Source organism: Psammomys obesus, unplaced genomic scaffold (assembly GCF_907164565.1).
Source record: "Psammomys obesus unplaced genomic scaffold, mPsaObe1.curated_primary_1811, whole genome shotgun sequence".
Taxonomy (NCBI): Eukaryota; Metazoa; Chordata; class Mammalia; order Rodentia; family Muridae; genus Psammomys; species Psammomys obesus.
Window position 1 is genome coordinate 21,600,927 of NW_026585894.1, and position 18,337 is coordinate 21,619,263.

The 18,337-nt window shown below is 38.8% G+C and overlaps 1 protein-coding gene across 1 annotated transcript in view; it reads right to left on the reverse strand.

The window, feature by feature from the left end:
• Tspan7 (tetraspanin 7) overlaps positions 1-18,091 on the reverse strand; it is a 126,042-nt gene extending 107,951 nt beyond the window's left edge. Inside the window, exon 1 of the mRNA XM_055599623.1 lies at positions 17,969-18,091. Coding sequence (XP_055455598.1) covers positions 17,969-18,049 — 81 coding nt within the window. The 5' untranslated portion in view covers positions 18,050-18,091. The remainder of the gene's footprint in view (positions 1-17,968) is intronic.
• Between the last annotated feature and the right edge of the window lie 246 nt (positions 18,092-18,337).

An 18,337-nucleotide genomic window follows, 5' to 3' on the forward strand; every position in this document is an offset into this window, starting at 1 on the left:
CTAGTATCTCATGCCTCTTAAATGACCTTATGGGCTTTTCCCAACCTTGTCTGACATCTCCACACTGCTCTTGTAATGCTCTTGTAATTCCAGCCTTGTCTTTCTAACCACTTCAAACATCTACCTCATCCATCACCTTTCCTGGTTAGAAAAGAAATTTAAGAGAAGAGGAACTGAGGAGGCTAGCAGTCATTCCCCAGTTGGAGAGGCCTCCCAGAAACCTGAAAAGCCCCTCCCAGGCTGGAAGGAAGATGCTTGAGCTGCTATCTGTCTGGCTGTCCAGGAACCTACATGAGTTACTGACTGGGACTTCTTTGTGTCCATTCCAGGTTTCCAGCACTCATGTATCTGCTGTTACCTTCCCCTGGGTTTCTCTCTCCTGTCCAACGTCAACACTATTTTCTCTATTCTTCTAGTGCACATTCAAAGGCATAAAAAAAAAAAGAGTTGTTCTATTCTGCTTGCCTGATCATACATTTCACTGACCAGGCAAAGCATAGATCTTTCTCTCCAGATCAAACAATTGTGACTATGGAGGGTAGGAGGTAGGTAGTGCCACATAGTACAGAGATGATCAAGACAAAGAAACTTCACCACTGTCAGCCAGAAAACTATCAGCCACAGTAAACTTCTGAGATTCAACCTATCTTTCAAGGTTATGCCCTAAACATGCACAAATTGGAACAGATCCTATGAATCTCAAACAAGCTCCTTAGGGTCACAATTGCCACAGGGTTATCACATCAGAGGGGTTCTTTAAGCACAGAATACTGTCCTTGCCATATCCATTTTTTAAACAAATTTACTTTATTTATTCTTTTACAATCTATTCAATTTATACCCTGATTGTAACCCCCTCCCTCAACTACTCCCAATCCCACCCTCCCTCCCTTTTTCCCCCTATTCCCTTCCCCTAGTCTACTGAAAGGATGAGTTCCCCTCCCCTGCCATCTGCCCTTAGCTTATCAAGTCTCATCTGGACTGCCTTGATCCTCTTCCTCCTTGGGCTAGCAAAGCCACATGACCAGGAGCAAGTGTTCAAAGAACAGGCAACCTAGTTCATAACAGAGGCAGCCCCTGGTGCCCTTACTTGTAAACCCAGATGGACACTGAGCTACCTATGGGCTACATCTAAGCAGGGGATCTAGGGCCTCTCCATGCATGGTCCTCGGTTGGTGTATCAGTCTGTGCAGGAGCCCCTGGGCTCAGAATTTTTAGTTTTGTTGGTCTCTTTGTGCGAATCCTATCCCCCCAGTGTCCTTCTGCTCCCTCCCCACTTCTTCCATAAGAATCCTTGTGCTTTGCCCAAAGTTCGGCTTTGAGTCTCAGCGACCATTTTGGAAATCAATTTGACACTTTCTCAGAAAATTGGAGATAGCACTACCTCAAGATTCAGCTATATCACCCCTCAGTATATACCTAAAATATGCTCCAGTAAACAAGGACATTTGTTCACCTATGTTCATAGCAGCTTTATTTATAATAGTCAGAATATGGAAACAACCTAGATGTCCCTCAGTGGAGGAATGGATACAGAAATTGTGGCACATTTACACAATGGAATACTACTCAGCTCTTAAAAAGAAGGAAATAATGAAATTTCCATGCAAATGGATGGAACTAGAAAAGATCATCCGAAGTGAGGTATATATATAATTAATTAATATAATTAAAATATATTAACTTTATAATTGATCTTGCTAATACGGTTTTCTTAAGCCAACATATATCTAAAACATTACCAATTCAATATGCAATTAATACAAAATGAGATGCTTTGCATTTTATACTAAATCTTCAAAATCTGATGTGAATTTTACACTTAGAGCACATTTTACTTTGGAATGTTCACATCTGAAGTATTCTACTGGTTACTCTCTTGGGCAGGGAATAATAAGCCTTTTTCGTGGTAGAAAATGTGAGGCTTGCTTTATTCCCAGTCCCACAGGCCCATAATCAATTTTACACTATAATTATTGAGGTAAAGATTAGACCTCCCTTATATTTGCATCCTATAGAGCAAGAGACAATCAATTTCAACCCATGAGTCCAATCTGGCTGGCCATCTGGTTTGGGAAATACAATTTGGTTGGGATAGAGCCTTACTCACTTGTCTACACTGTCATCTACGCTGCACAGGCTTCATTTAACACTGCTGGTGCTAATTGGATGCATGGCCCATGAAACCAAAAATATTTACTCTCTGGCCCTGTACACAAAAGCTGTGCCAACTGTTTCCTAGAGTAGCAATTTCTCAAATGTTCTTGGTATTGGTCATAAAACTGTGTCATTGGTCTGTATTAATCTGTATTAAGAAAAGACTTCCATTAGAAGGTAAATAAGAGAATTTGTATAGATGTCTAAATGAAGAAAACCATATGTTAAGAATTGGGACAGTTTTGTTTTCTTTTACCTCACCACAGTTTAGTTGACTTCATTACAACTTTTGTTCAATACTTTAAAAAGTTAATAACCAAATATATCAATATTTTATTTGCTTTTGAGTGTCTAATTTGGTAAGCAGTCTCTCTCACACCTATACAATATATAAGACTTTTTGTTTTGTTTTGTTTTTCAAGATAGGCTTTCTCTGTGTAGCCCTGGCTGTCCTGAAAACCAGGCTGGCCTTGAACTCACAGAGATCTGCCTGACTCTGCCTCCCGGGTGCTGGAATTAAAGGTGTATGCCATCAAGGCTGACTACATATTACTTCTTTATAAAAATATGTTTTATATTGTATATATAAATATATTTTTGCTTTATTTTAATTTGAACACTTAAACTAACTGAAAATTATTGTGATCTAAGCAAAATCTCCAATTACTTTTCCACATCTACTAGTACCAGCAGCATTTTTTTCTATTTTTAAATTTTTAATTTATTTTTTTATTTATTGCAATTTATTCACTTTGTATCTCAGCTGTAGCCCCTCTCTCATCCGCTCCCTCTTCCCTTCCCGTAGCTCTCCCCCAAGCCACTGATAGGGGAGTTCCTCCTTCTCTTCTATCTGACCCTTGCCTATCAGGTCTCATCTTAACTGGCTACATTGTCTTCCTCTGTGGCCTGGTAAGGCTGCTCTCTCCTCAGGGTGAAGTGATCAAAGAGTCAGACACTGAGTTCATGTCAGAGACAGCCCCTGTTCCCCTTATTAGGTCACCCACTTAAAGACTGAGCTGCCATGGGCTACATCTGTGCAGGGGTTCTAGGTTTTCTCCATGCATGGTCCTTAGTTGGAGTATCAGTCTCAGAAAATATGTCTGCCCAGATTTTGTTTGTTTATTTCTGTTGCTCTCTTTGTGGAGCTCCTGTTACCTCCAGTTCTTTCTATCTCCTCCTTCTCTCATAAGAGTCCCTGCACCCTGTCCAAAGTTTGGCTATGAGTTCAGCATCTGCTTCGATACCCTGCTGGGTAGTCTTTCAGAGGCCCTTTGTGGTAGCCTCCTGTCCTGTTCCCTGTTTTCTCTCTCTTCCAGTGTCTATCCTGTTTGCCTTTCTGAATGAGGAATGAGCATCTTACCCAGTGTCCTCCTTCTTGCTTAGCTTCTTTATGTGTACAGATTTTAGTATGATTATCCTATATTATATGTCTAATATCCACTTATAAGTGAGTATATATCATGTGTGTCTTTCTGCTTCTGGGATACCTCACTCAAGATGATCTTTTCTAGTTTCCACCATTTGCCTGCAAATTTCATGATTTCCTTGTTTTTAATTGCTGGGTAGTATTCTATTGTGTAAATGTACCACAATTTCTGTATCCATTCTTCAGTTGAAGGACATATGGGTTGTTTCCAGATTCTGGCTGTTACAAATAAAGCTGCTATGAACATGGTTGAGCAAATATCCTAGGTGTATACTTGAACAGATTTTGGATATAAGCCTAGGAGTGGTATAGCTGGATCTTGAGGTAGCACTATTCCTAATTTTCTGAGAAAGCGCCAGATTGCTTTCCAATATGGTTGTACAAGTTTACATTCCCACCAGCAATGGAGGACAGTTCCAATTTCTCCACATCCTCTCCAGTATGTGCTATTACTTGAGTTTTTGATCTTAGCCATTCTGATGGGAAATATCAGGGTCGTTTTGATTTGCATTTCTGTGATGACTAAGGATGTTGAGCATTTCTTTAAGTGTTTCCCAGGCATTCGTTTTCCCTCTACTGAGAATTCCCTGTTTAGCTCTATACCCCAATTTTTAATTGGATTACTTGGTTTGTTACTGTTTAACTTCTTAAGTTCTTTATATATTCTGAATATTAGCCCTCTGTCAGATATAGGGTTGGTGAAGATCCTTTCCCAATCTGTAGGTTGTCATTTTGTTCTGATAACAGTGTCCTTTGCTTTTCAGAAGCTTTTTAGTTTCATGAGGTCTCAGAGCCTGTGCTGTTGGTGTTCTGTTCAGGAAGTTGACGCCTGTGCCAATGAGTTCCAGGCTCTTCCCACCTTTTCTTCTAACAGACTTAGTGGGTCTGGTTTTATGTTGAGGTCTTTGATCCACTTGTACTTTAGTTTTGTGCAGGGTGATAAGTATGGATCTATGGCTACTCGGGAGGCTGAGACAGGAGGATCACTTGAGTCCAGGAGTTCTGGGTGTGTACTATGCCAGGTTGCCTAAGGAGGGATGAACTGGCCCAGGGTGAAAACAAAGCAGGTCAAAACTCCCATGTTGACCAGCAGCATTTAAAACTAGTTTTCTCCCACGAGAAAATAATATCAGGTTATTATTAGTATCACAAAACTCCCATTAAAATGTCAGGTAGGGATGTAGTCTCATGTGATGCTTAAGTTGTAGAAAGGACCTGTTTCTAAGATCACTCAATTTTTGGCAGCATTAGTCACTTACATATAGCCAAAGTGAAGGCTTCCGTTTTTCACTGGTGGTCAAGACAGAGAATTACCCACAGTTCCTCACTATGTGGCCCTCTTCATAAGGCAGATCTCAACAAGTTTCCAAAGCCAGAAAGGGACAGAGCCTGTCAGCAAGTAAAATCCTATGTGATGTAATTGTATAGCAATTTAATCACCTTTCTTGTGTTCTATAAGGAGTGGCACACAGGCATAAATGCCAGGAATTGGAGATTTTATAGGGCTGTCATTGTTTCCCCCAACAGTATATTGTATTAACATATAAGCTACACAGTTCTCAATATCCTACCAATTTCTCAGTTATCTATTTCCTACATTAACCTTATAATTTAACCAAATTCTCCAGACTCTGTATGAAAATATATAAACTTTTTAAAGAAAACTGGTAATTTTACATTACATCTCCCAACTCAAGAATGCATAGGTTTCTTTCAACTGTTCAGGCTGTATTTTCAATGCAGTTTCTGTTCCATTCCAGCATAGCAGAGTCATTCTTGCATTTCAAATTAACTTTATTCTGAAATAGTCATGATTTTTGTTGGTGTTGCAAATGAGCTATTTTCCTCTTCTAAGGCTTGCATGATGGACTAAAATAATGAAAGGCAGTTAATATATTATGCTTCCCTTATATCTAGCCAGCATGTGAAATACTCTTAGTTTTTTACTAGACTCTCTGAAAGTTTTGGTATATAACAACAATAGCCATAAAGATAATTTTACCTTTTTCTATCTTAATGTTTTGAAAGATAAATCAAATCATAAATAACAAAGGTAGACAAGCATGGCGACTTGCTTTTCTAATCCCAGAACTTTGAAACACAAATTTAAAGCCAGCCTGGTTAGGTTTCAGGCCAATGAAACCATGTCTTCCAAATTTAAAGTAAATAAATACATGTAATCAAAAATTCTTCTAATTTTTGATTGACTCAAATTATTTTATCTTTATATTGTTGGTGTATTTGTGTGACTATAAATCATTTCTGTTAAAAACAATAGTTGCTTCTCCTTTCTCAAGAATATAGAGCTACAACTTTGGGTTTGAATCATCCCACAAGTACCATTTTATAGTTTATTATTTCCAGTAATTGCACAAAGACTTCTTTTGGGTTGAAAGTTAATCCAAAGCTTGCTAAAAATCAGACTGGAGCTTTTCGCCAAGTTGGCACTGAAGGCAAAGAAGGAAGCTCCAGCTCCAGTCCAGCCAAAGCCAACACAAAGGCCTTGAAAGCTAAGAAGGCAGTGCTGAATGACATCCACAGCTACAAAAAGAAGATCCTCACATCACCCACCTTCTAGCAGCCTAAGACCCAAGATCCAAGACCCTGTTGCTCCAGAGGCAGCCCAAATACCCCCGAAAAAGTACACCCAGGAGAAACAAGCTTGACTACTATGCATCATCAAATTCTTATGACCACTGAGACAGCCATGATGAAAATAGAGACAACACACTTGTGTTCATCAAGGCTAACAAGTACCAGATCAAACAGGTCATGAAGAAATTCTATGACATTAATGTGGCATAAATCAATAGCCTGATAAGGCCTGATGGAGAGAACTTGATCTGTTGGCTCCTGATTATGATGCTTTGGATATTGCCAACAAGACTGGGATCATCTAAACTAAGTCCAGCTGGCAAATTCTAAATATACACCTTTTTCACTACAAATTTTTTTAAAAGATGAGACTAGATGGGAAATCTGTATTCCCCATCTCTGCTTGGGTTCAAGTTCCAGCTCTAATGATGCTTTGAAGTATTTCTCATTCTTCCTAATTTCTCTTTCATAGTCTACTGTATCACTCACTTGTAAGTTTTTGACTATTGATTTATGTTGAAGGTGATTTTAAATTAGATTTATGTGAAGTCTTGATTTAGACATTAAGTGTATTATGTAATCTCTCTGAGCCACTGCTTTCTCTTCAGAGTTTAGAATATCTGTGCTTACCCACCATAGTCAAGTGTTGGTGATTATGTGACATTCATGAACTTGTAATGAAAATATAATATCTAGAACTAGATGTGGTGATGTATGCCTTTAATCCCAGCACTTGAGATCCAGAGGCAGGAGGATCTCCTTAAATTTGAGGCCAGCCTGGTCTATATAGTGAGTTCCAGAAGACCCAGACCTTCTGGGTCTTCTGGAGACTGTGCGTGGGCACACACTCCATTCTCTCTCTCTCTCTCTCTCTCTCTCTCTCTCTCTCTCTCTCTCTCGTGGGCACACACTCCATTCTCTCTCTCTCTCTCTCTCTCTCTCTCTCTCTCTCTCTCTCACACACACACACACACACAAAAGTAAGCAAGCAAGGAAAGAAATTGTGATATCTATTTTTTTTAGCAACACTATATCTAGGGATACTTAGTGTTACCGAATGTTCTACACATAAAGATTATATTTCAAAATTAGGAAGCAATTTTGGTTCATAATACCAAAAGCTGGTACCTTAAGGCAACTGAAAAACCTCTACAGCCTCTACTGAGACAAAGACATAGTGAGCAGCAGTAACCACCAGCTGCAACTTTTAAACCTATTTTGATGAATGACAATTATGACAGCCAATTTACTTCAGGGAGCTCACTCAGAATTATAACAAACAACCTCAGTGTCAACCAATCATCAGCAGACAAACATGCTTGATACAATCAAGAACAGTCTTGGACAGTGACATGGCTCAATGGTCAAGGGCCCTTGTCACCCAGTGATGTAAGCCTGAGTTCCATCCCAGTCCCCAGACCCCAGAGCCCACATGAAGGTGGAAGAATACTGACACCATGGAATTTTCTCCTTTGACTTCCCATGCCATAGCATGTGCACATATATATTTCATGTGCACAGAAACACACTAACAATAATGGCGATGATGAAGAACAATCTCATTCAAATATTGATTTTTGGAAGGTCAAGGTCAACAACTCACATCCCCATAACCAAAGATCAGAAAAAGCTCCCAATCTCCAAGAATTCATTTGTAAGTGTTTACCAAATAACAGTTCTGTGGGTACAAAAACCAAAATTGTGTACATTATGTCCACATATGAAAACTTCACAATGAAAATCATTATGTATAATTAATAGCCTCATCCCAAGCAAGCACCAAAACTACTTTGTGAGCTTTTCTTTTTAATGCACATACCCAGGCCCCCCTCCATATCAATTTTAATATAAATTTTAATTTAGGTTCCAAAATTATGACTGGGAATTTATGCTTTAACAAGATATTTGGTGGGCCAGCAAAATGGCACAACAAATAAAGGTACTTTCTGCCAAGCCTAAACAACTGATTTGATCCCAAGAACTTTGATGGTGGAAGAAAAGAAGCTACTTTTCACATACTGTGAGGCACTGCCACCTCCAATAAATAAATAAATAAATGTCAAAAAGATCCTTGATTATTAGATAAGCATTGTCTTATTTAGCAATAATAATCTTAGTCCCTCAAGGGCGACAAAGCTAATTTTAGTTTTGGAGGAGGCCCTATAGATATTGCCCCAGACAATGAAGAATCATTCAGTAAGCCATTAAGGATGCTTCGCAGCTACCCCTAAATCCAGGAGACCCAACATGAAATGGCCTGCTGTTAGCTACTATATGTTCTCAGGATCTGGGGTTTATAATCCAATCCTAATTGAACAACTGAATCTGAAATCACGTATTTCAAAGCTAGTATGCAGGAACCCCATCTGAATAAACTGAATAATGGTGTCTTATAAGATAGCTTAGACATTTATTTTAGGGAAACTTAAGGCAATTCTGGTTGACAAAAATGGGTTAACAATCACTGATTTAAGCTGTTCAATTAGTATTTTTTCCAAACTCAGTCAATCATATTTTAACATGAATACCTACAAATTTCTCCTAAAATAAATTACAGGAAATTCTCACTTTCAAGACAGTACTACAGAACATATTTCATGATAGAGGTGTGATCCTTGATTGTATCATTAGTTGTTTAACATGCTTATATATTTGACTGATCAAAAACCAAAATGGAAAATAAACAAGTAAACAAGATAAAAACAGAAAAAACCCTCTTCTATTTCCTCTCCATTTCTTTAAGAATATCCACAATATAAAAGAACAAAATGTTCTACTATGAATAAAAAGCATTCTGTTACAGAAAGGAGGATAACAGCCAACAAGAGAAATGTACGCATCAATCCAAGGACCTGCTTGTTACCATGCAGTGGTAACTCCTATCAGAAGCTGCTATAATTGGATCAAAGAAGAAAGAAATTAAGAATATAATTTAAAAGTGTGTTTCCAGTTGGTTTGGCAGTATATTAGTCATCAATCTCAGGGATTTAATGTGTTTAAGCGAAGAAACAGTCATAAATGACTTCCAATTCTCAGCACCTTCTGAGATACTTAAAACAGGATATAATGCTGAAGAGCCAATGAGTCATCATAATGTAGCAAGCAGTAAGGTCAAATCAAGAACTCTTGTTGGGGTTAAAATGAAGTGAATTTCATCTGATTTTAATAAAAAATTCAGCTCGGTCTAAGCAACTAGTAGGTAAAAATGGCTTAATGTTCACCAAATGGTATAGAAGATAGTATGCATGTCCTAACTCCACATTGTATATAGGAAATAAAGTTGACTGAAAAAGAGAAGATTCCAGATTATCATATGTATGCCCCATAACTGTAATAGTATAAAAATAGTAGTTTAACATCAAGTCTCCTACCAAACACGTATCATAAGCTAAACTCGTATGCAACCACACTAAGTTAGTCCAGTAGAGTCTGAATTGAGGTAGCAAATGCCACATTGTCTTTTCCTAATGGGAAGAAGTTAGAATGGAAGATAAAGCACTAATAACCTTCGGGGCTTCACTCCTATTTCGACGGTTCTTAATAACCAGATGGCCTTTAGTAAGCCTATTTTAACATAGAGTATTTTCCTTGTCAACCAAAAGGTTTTAAAATATATATACTAGTAGGATAGAGTTCTTGCCTACCTAAGTTCTGGCATACCTAAAAAGGTCTAACTATGTGTGTATCTGTGTATGTGGATGTATTTATACCAATAATTGTTATGATAGCCCAACTATTATCATTTTAGATTTTCTATCACTCAGAATCAACTGCTTATTTAATTAATAGCATGCAAAGTAGAGATCTAGATAGAAAGGACTTCCAGTTAAAGATGATGGATTAAACATATTCATTTATCTTGGCTAACTCCCAGAATTCCACTGACATGACATTAAAAGGATCTTTTTTAAAACCCACAATAATAAAGAGAGTGGAAGAGATATCAACCATATTGATATCCTGAGAACTAACACAAAATAACATAGTAGCTCTGAAAAATCCCAGAATAAAGTATTTCTACCTAAGCACCTCCAGAAGAACCAGACAGCTGAAGTTAGGGAAGAAAGGAGGTTGAGTAAAATGGAACATTAAAAATACATTTTCAATGTTATATTAGTTTACAATGTTATATTACTTTACATCTGGTGGGTGACCCCTCCCTCCCCTCCTCTTTCCACCTAGAAAAGGGGAGCTCCCCTCTTCCCCCATATTGACCTTCCCCATCACATCAGAACTGTGCATATCTTCATCCCCTGAGGCCACGCAAGACAGCCCTGCCAGGAGGAAGTGATCCAAAAGCAGGCGATACAGTCCATGTTAGAGATAGCATGCCCTTCACTTGCCAGGTACCCCATATGAAGACCAAGCCATCCGTCAGATACATGTGTGCAGGGGGCCTAGGTCCACAGTAAACCAGAAACTGGAAACAACCTAGATGTTTCTCAACCGAAGAATAGATACAGAAATTGTGTTACATTTATACAATGCATACTAATCACTTATAAAAAAGAAAGAAATCATGACATTTACAGGCAAATGAATGAAACTAGAAAAGATCATCCTAAGTGAGGTAACCCAGACCCAGAAAGACACACATGGTATATACTCACTTATAAGTAGATATAAGTGAGGATAACCATACTACAATCCACAGACCTAAAGAAGCTATTTAAGAAGGAGGGCCCAAGGGAGGGTGCCTGAATGTCACTCAGAAAGGGAAATAGAATAGACATCAGAGGTGGATGAAGAGAGGGAAGCAGGCAGCAGATGGAATGGGGAGGGAAACAAAGGTGGGGGTCAGATGTGGGAAGAATGGGGGTGGGAGGTGGGAGGGCTGGGAACAAGAAATAAAATACTTTTTAAAGAGCAATTAGGAAACCTCCAAATCCTGCCTCTGTTTTTCTCTCTCAGTCTACCATACATACAGAGATTTATTCTTTAGAAAGTAAAATAGAAAGTGTCTGAACTAGGAACAGAATCACAAAGGACATTTGTATGCTGCATGTGTGGTCTCCCATCTTCTTACTTTCTTGTTCAGAGAGAAATGGAAAGATTCTTCTGTAGATCATCTGATTAGATCAGAAAAAAAAGCAAAGGCACAGACACACTGGTGTTGGTTCTAAAACTTACCTAGCCCAACCAAGTCACACAACTTACAATTAACAAACATGAGAATATATTCATGCTAATGGCTTCCAATTTCTTTTAGATGATTCCCTCTTAAACGTGTATTAGCAGGAAAAAAAACTAGAAATCTGTAATTATAACATATCCTAAAGCAAAATGGTTTGGAAGAAACAAAGAAAAAAAAAGTCCTAATATATTCAGAAAGAAATTTCAGAGCATTGTGAATATGCAAAAAAATTAAAAAGCAGGATTGAAGAATACTAATATCTAATTTTCAAGATTTTGGTGGAAAGTAGTAAAATTTTTGAGGGTAAATGTTTTCTAAACAATTATATATTCAGCCAAACTATCAAGCTAAATATAAACATCACATACGAGTTTTGAATTTGTAAAGACTTCAATATATGACTTCCCATGTTCCCTTCCCAGAAAGAAAGCTATGTAAAAATTTTCTCTATGAAAAAATGAAGGGTAAAAAACAAGAAAGAGAGAGAGAAAAAAAAATCTAGTAACCTTTAGGATCCAACATAGCAGAGGCCCAAAGAATATTTGCTCAAGTTGAAAACCAAAATGATCCAAGATAAATGTCTGCAACACTAGGCCACACAAAGTACACATGTAGTGCTTGAATATACTGAGCAAAGATATATAATTATTTAAAAGAATATGGAAATGAATTTTAATAAATACTAGATGCAAAGGAAAAAAGCCAGGTGATTGCTAATTACAGATAAAACAAAAATCTGTGAGAAGATTCATAATATCCATACTACATGGCTCTGTTATGAGAGATTTACTAGTCACCTCATCATATCCCACTGTTTATACAAAATAAGGTGTGATAAACTGATAAATGACATCTTAGGAATATGGAAACATGAGCGAAAAGGGACAAAGTATCTAAATTTCCATCTTCTACAGTGTAACAATACCTAAAAAACGAACCATTTTGGGCGTGAGTGTATTACTGATAAATGCAAATAAAATACCAACTGCAGCATTCAATGAACTGATACCATCTTAAAGAATATTTGCTCTCTAGTAAATGACATTCAATGAATGCTTATTGAACTGAACTGATATGTGAAAAATTTGGCAGGAATATGTGCCCGTCTCAAACACTCTGTAAATGTTAGGGCCTTCTCTTTAAGATTTTTCCTTCTTTAGCCAACTCAATCACTTAAAGTTGTTAAATAAAAAGACAAAAAAAAACAATGTAATTTTAAAATTACTCCCAAATGATTAATGAAGTTTTACCAAGGAAAAGAGAATTTGCTGATATTTCATCACGAAAAGTTTTAATAATACTATTAGTAAGCTATTTACATTCTTAGACAGTAAAAAAATGAAACCCGATATTCACTAGAATGAAGCAAAGAATATTTCTCTTCACAATAATGTTCAGTTGTAGTTTAGTCAATTTAAATCTTACCTTAGAACTCAGATGAGCATTTTAAGTCCATAAAACCTTATAAATCAAAAACAATTTTTTTTGGTAAATAACATATTTAGAAAGTTTTCTCATTCGGTTCTGAATTATATTTCTCATGGAAATAGGAACCTTAGTTTTATATAGGGAAAAATAGATATTTTTATACAAACTTGAGTTAAATTACAATTACCTAAAATATCTAACAAAAGAGATCATGAAGGTATACTGATTTAACAATCTTTATTGTGTAAGCAAGTCATCTACCAATGTCTGACTTGGAAAAACACATTTAACCCAGCATAGATAGACTGAAAGCTTTGGTAAGCTTCCTCCAGCTGTAATGTATTAAATAACTAAGCCAGGAGTAGTTGATAAATTTCACTTTTTATTCATTCATTAAGGCTGTAAATATTTCCCAAGTAAAGTACCATGTAATACTGTTTCTAGTCTTTAAAGTACTGTTGTTTTTGTTTCTCCCTCTAACTCCAAACCTGAAAATAAAACATACAAGTCAAGGAAAGTAAGAACATGTTCACTTAGCAATCAGATGATGTCATTGAACTGAAAGGAAAACCATCCTACCCATTAGAATACAATCTGTGAAGAGTCACTTACATTTAACCTTCAAATAAACAATTAAGGGACACCATAGAGAGTGTTTTTCTCCTTGCAAATGATTGTGCTGAACATGCTGTGGTATGGTAAATACTGTGAATTTCATATTAGTCTCTCCTCTTCATAGAATTTCAGTTCCAATTGAGTAAATGTTCGTGGTACTATTAACCTTTTGAGTGAGAAACTGGGCAGGGCTCAACCCCGGCAAGGAATCAACGGGTGGCTGCCTAGCAACACCTGTGGTCTCTACTCACTAAATGCCAGGGGAACCTACCCCAGATGTAACAAAACAATAAATCTTTAGACATGGCCAAATATGAAGGAGAATCAGAGCTTTAGCGAAATATAGAAGCCAGGGAGAGTGATTGTAAACAAAAGAACACAGATGAAAACAATGATCTCTTTTTCATAATGGTAGTCTTCTGGTTTGATTTAGGTCAAAATACTTCTTTTTTGTTGTTTTTTCAAGACAGGGTTTCTCTGTGTAGCCTTGGCTGTCCTGGAACTCACTCCTGACCAGGCTGGACTCAAACTCACAGAGATCCACCTGCCTCTGCCTCCCCAAGTGCTGGAATTACAGGCATACACCACCACGCCCGCCTCCAAAATACTTGTTAATGCTACTATGACCATTTTAGGGTGAAACACCTTCTAATCCTAAGCTTAAATTAAAATAAAAGAAGTCCAATTAAAACAACTCACAAGGAATACAATGGAAATCATTTTGACTAATCATCACTCCACATTCCCCTTAAAAAGAGTACAAAGTCATCATTTTTTATATTACATGGGATAATTCCAGAAACGTAAAAAAAAATGAGTACTTACCATGTGCCAAGCATGTGCTAAGTAGTCAAGAAATAGTCATATATCAATTATATTTACCCAACTGAGAAATAACTGTTACAGTTTTTAATTCTTGTGATCTTTCACAAAGGATTCTTCCATTTGAAATCAAAAGCATGAATAATCCGATGAACAAAAAGTTAATACATTTATACTTTATATATATATGTATAATTTTCATAGTTCAAAAGACAGCTAAGTGGAAGAGAACTCACAAAAAAAGAAAAAATGCAAAAATTTCATATTGATGGGAGACTGTACTTGGAATATATAAATGATTAATAATGTAATAATAAAAAGATAAATAAACCAAATAAAATGGTCAAAGAATACAAGTATGTATCTCTTCAAGAGATGAACAACAACCATTAAGCATCTAAAAATATTCAGCATTTATTAAGAAAATTCAGTTACCAGGCCACAGAGGAAAACATTGCAGCCAGTCCTGATGAGACCTGATAGTCTAGGGTCAGATGGGAGGGGAGGAGGACCTCCCCTATCAGTGGACTTGGGGAGGGGCATGGGAGGAGATGAGGGAGGAAGAGTGGAATTGGGAGGGATGGGAGGGAGACTGGAATTGGGAGGGTTGGAAGGGGGATACAAAGTGAATAAACTGTAATTTATAAAAATATAAATAAATTTTAAAAAGTGAAAAAAAAAAGAAAATTCAGAGCAGAATCACAAGAAGATATACAATGTGCAGGTATTAAGATAGCTACAATTAAGTGGCCAGATAGTAACAAATGCTGGCAAGCATATGGAGAAACTGGAACCCTTACTGTTGAACAGAATATAAAATGGAACACTTGCTCCAAAAGACAGTATGGCCATTCTTCAAACAATTATCCATGGATTCATATGACTTAGTAATTCTATACAAAGCTCCAGGTATTTAGCCAAGGAAAATGAAAATATAGGGACACACACACACAAATGGCACAGAAGTCATTATTACCTCATCATCCATAACAGTTAAGTGGCTCAATCAACCCAAATATCCATCAATGGACAAATGGAGAAATAAAATATAACATATTCACAAAACGGAATTCAATTTGACCATAAAACTGAATGAAGCACTGATACACACTAACAACATGGATGAATCATAAAGAGCTCATGCTAACTGAAACCAACCAGCCACAAAAGGACAAATACATGACCTCATGAATGTGAAATTAATATTAATAAAATCTATAGCAGGATCAGCACCAGGAGAGAAACAAATGGGAGGGAAAATGGGAGCTAAAGGGATAGAACGAGGTTTCTTTTCAGAGATGATGAAATAATTGAAAATAGACTGTAGTAATGGCTGTATCTATGAATATACTAAAATGATAACAAATGCACTAAAATGCAAACTATTTATATGTTAAACATATATTTATATAGCATATTTTAAATGGGTGGCGTACATCATATGGATGACGTGTGAATAAAGCTGCTTTGTTCATAAATAGCATTCAAGGTACAGTTTTAAAAAACAGCATTTGGACTATGACTCATTGAGAAAAACACCTTTAAAACGTCCTATCATCTGAAGAGATCTCATTCTTTTATTGTAAAGTACGAAATGATCATTAAATCCTATTTAAATTACTGAAAATACTCTGGGTAAATATTTAAGAATATGAAAATCTTTAAAGTACATAAATTAAAATGCCAGCTTAGGAACTTTCAGGTGCATACAACACAGTGATTATTTAAGATGTTTTTGAAGGCAATGAGCCATTGGATTGGTGGAGGGGGTGGTTAATACAAAAAGCTAAATAATCCATATGAAAAGCGGAACCCTGGAATAACCCCTTCTTTTCCATCTTCAGAGATGTTCAGAAAACAGCCTTCCTTCCTCCCCATTCACCATAAACCTTCTTTTTCAGGAGCCTAAGATAATCACTCCAGTAACAATCTACTCCAGTAACAAATAGGAAGTGTGTAACAAAGGGCAAAACAACAACAACAACAAAAAAAAAAAAAAAAGATTTAAGGGGCTAAACCAGTTTCCAGCAATGGCTACTTCGAAGATGGATAGTCACCACCAAGCGTTACTGCTTTTTCCAGGCAGGCATAAGATAACAAGATCCTTGAATGCATAGTTAGCCCGCAGTTCAAACTACTGAGATGATTCAAACTGTGTCATTTCCAGTCCAGAAAAAGCCAGCTTATATGTTTGGCTTATGTTATGGGTTGTCTCGATCACGCTACTCTTTCTCCTTACAGAGCCCCTGGTATTCGTTGCCACCACACTTCATGGTTTTCCAGACCAGTAGAATCACCAATGTCAGTGGCAAGGAAAAGCCTAGAAACATTAGTGATTGTGTAAAAAAACATAATAAATCTCGGCTCCTGCCTTGGCTATTACAAACAATCCAATTTACCACCAATCCTAATATAGGTACCTGATTCAATACTATGCTCCACTTCTGAGCAAAGACAGGGTTAATATTGGGGTGGGGAGGACAAGAAATAAAACAACCAAAGGCAACAACTGGTTCTTCTTCTTCTCTTTTTTTTTTTTTTCCTTTTCTTTTTTCTTTTTTACCAGAGCCTCAGGTTTTCAAAATGACTGCGTTAGAAGCTGGAATGACCCAGATTATAGTGTTGGAAGGCGGGGGGGGGGGTGGTAGACAGGTATTCATTCCTTTGTAGGGTGGCTGTAGCTTGAGGTGGAAAGAGGGAACTGAGGTGGGCATGCATCTATGTGAAGAGAGAAAGAACCTGGAATGGTCTTTAGGCACCACCCACCTCTGCAAATGAATCACTGCAGTGTCAACCCTGCACTGATTCCATGAATTGCCAAACAGGATGAGGTAAGGCAGAAGCCCAGAGCCCCCTCCTCCCCTTTTTTTCCCTCCTCCTGCGCACAGAAGGGCACATCCCTCTCGAGGTGCACCAGGCAGCCCTTCGCGGGTCGGGGCTGAAGGGCTGACGTCACCTTTCTGCATTGAGCTCGAGGACTGGTAGCAGTACCAGTTAGGTGGGGAACAGGGGCGCTACTGCAGCCACCAGTGGTGGGGGTCCTCCCCTTGGGCACTGAAGATTGGGTTCACGCAGAAAAACACAATGTCCAGATGGAAATAGTAAAAGGTGGAAGGGAGCCAGAAAAGGGGTCATAAGACCCTGTCGCTGAGTAAGCTCAAAGATACCCTGGCTTATGTAAGACCCTCTCCGTGCGCCTCCACGCGGTGGCGGCACCTGTACCGCATTAGTGCGCTTGCGAGACTGATCGCCCTTGTCCAGGGAAGCTGCCGGCTCCCAGTGACTCTCTCCCACAGCCCCGCAGCGTCGGGGCTAAGTCGCAATCTGGAATCAAACCCAGATGTCCTGCGCTCGCTCCCAGCCCGCCACAGGTTAGCTCCAACAGGCACCTAAAATTGGTTGGTAAGGTAGGGAGAGAAGTCCAGAGGAGAAAACAGGCAAATCTGCAACTCAACTTTCCCCAGAGGCTGACCCTGTCCTGGGAGCTTAAAAAAATTCAATGCATTAAAAAAAAAAAATTGAGGGGGAGGGAGGGTTGAAAAATCTGCAACCCCCGCCACCACGCAGCCCACTACAGCTTTCGTTGGGCAAAATCGAGAAATGGAGCAGCCCAGACCTGCACCCTACCATCCCGCAGCCCCGACCCAGCGCCAGCGCCAGCGCCTGTCTCCTTATCCACTGGCTAAGATCGGGTTTGGGATTTCGGTTTTCCTTCCACCTTTCTTTCTAAGAGCATCACAACACGGGCTGATGGACCGTGGCCCGGCCAGCAGCCCGGCGTGGGCACTCACCCAGAAGACGAAGGAGTAGATGATGAGGAGGGTTTTGAGACAGGTTATCACAGGTTTGGTCTCCATTCTCCTCGATGCCATACTACAGAGCTCTGGCGGCTGCAGTGGCGGCGGGCGGCGGGCGGCGGGCGGGCGCGAGGGAGGGGGAGGAGGCGGGGCCTCAGGAGGCGGGGCCGCGGGGGGTTGGGAAGGGGGGGCGCGTGCTTCCGGAGCTTCCCGTGCGCGCTCAGGCTGAGCTACGCGCGTGCATTAGCGCGTGCCCTGCTGAGGCCTGGGCTGAAGAACCAGGCTGGCTAGCGACTGTTTGCAAGCTGGGAATGCCGCCCAAGCCTGCAATCCGGTACAGGTACAGACCCCCGTCTGAGGTAA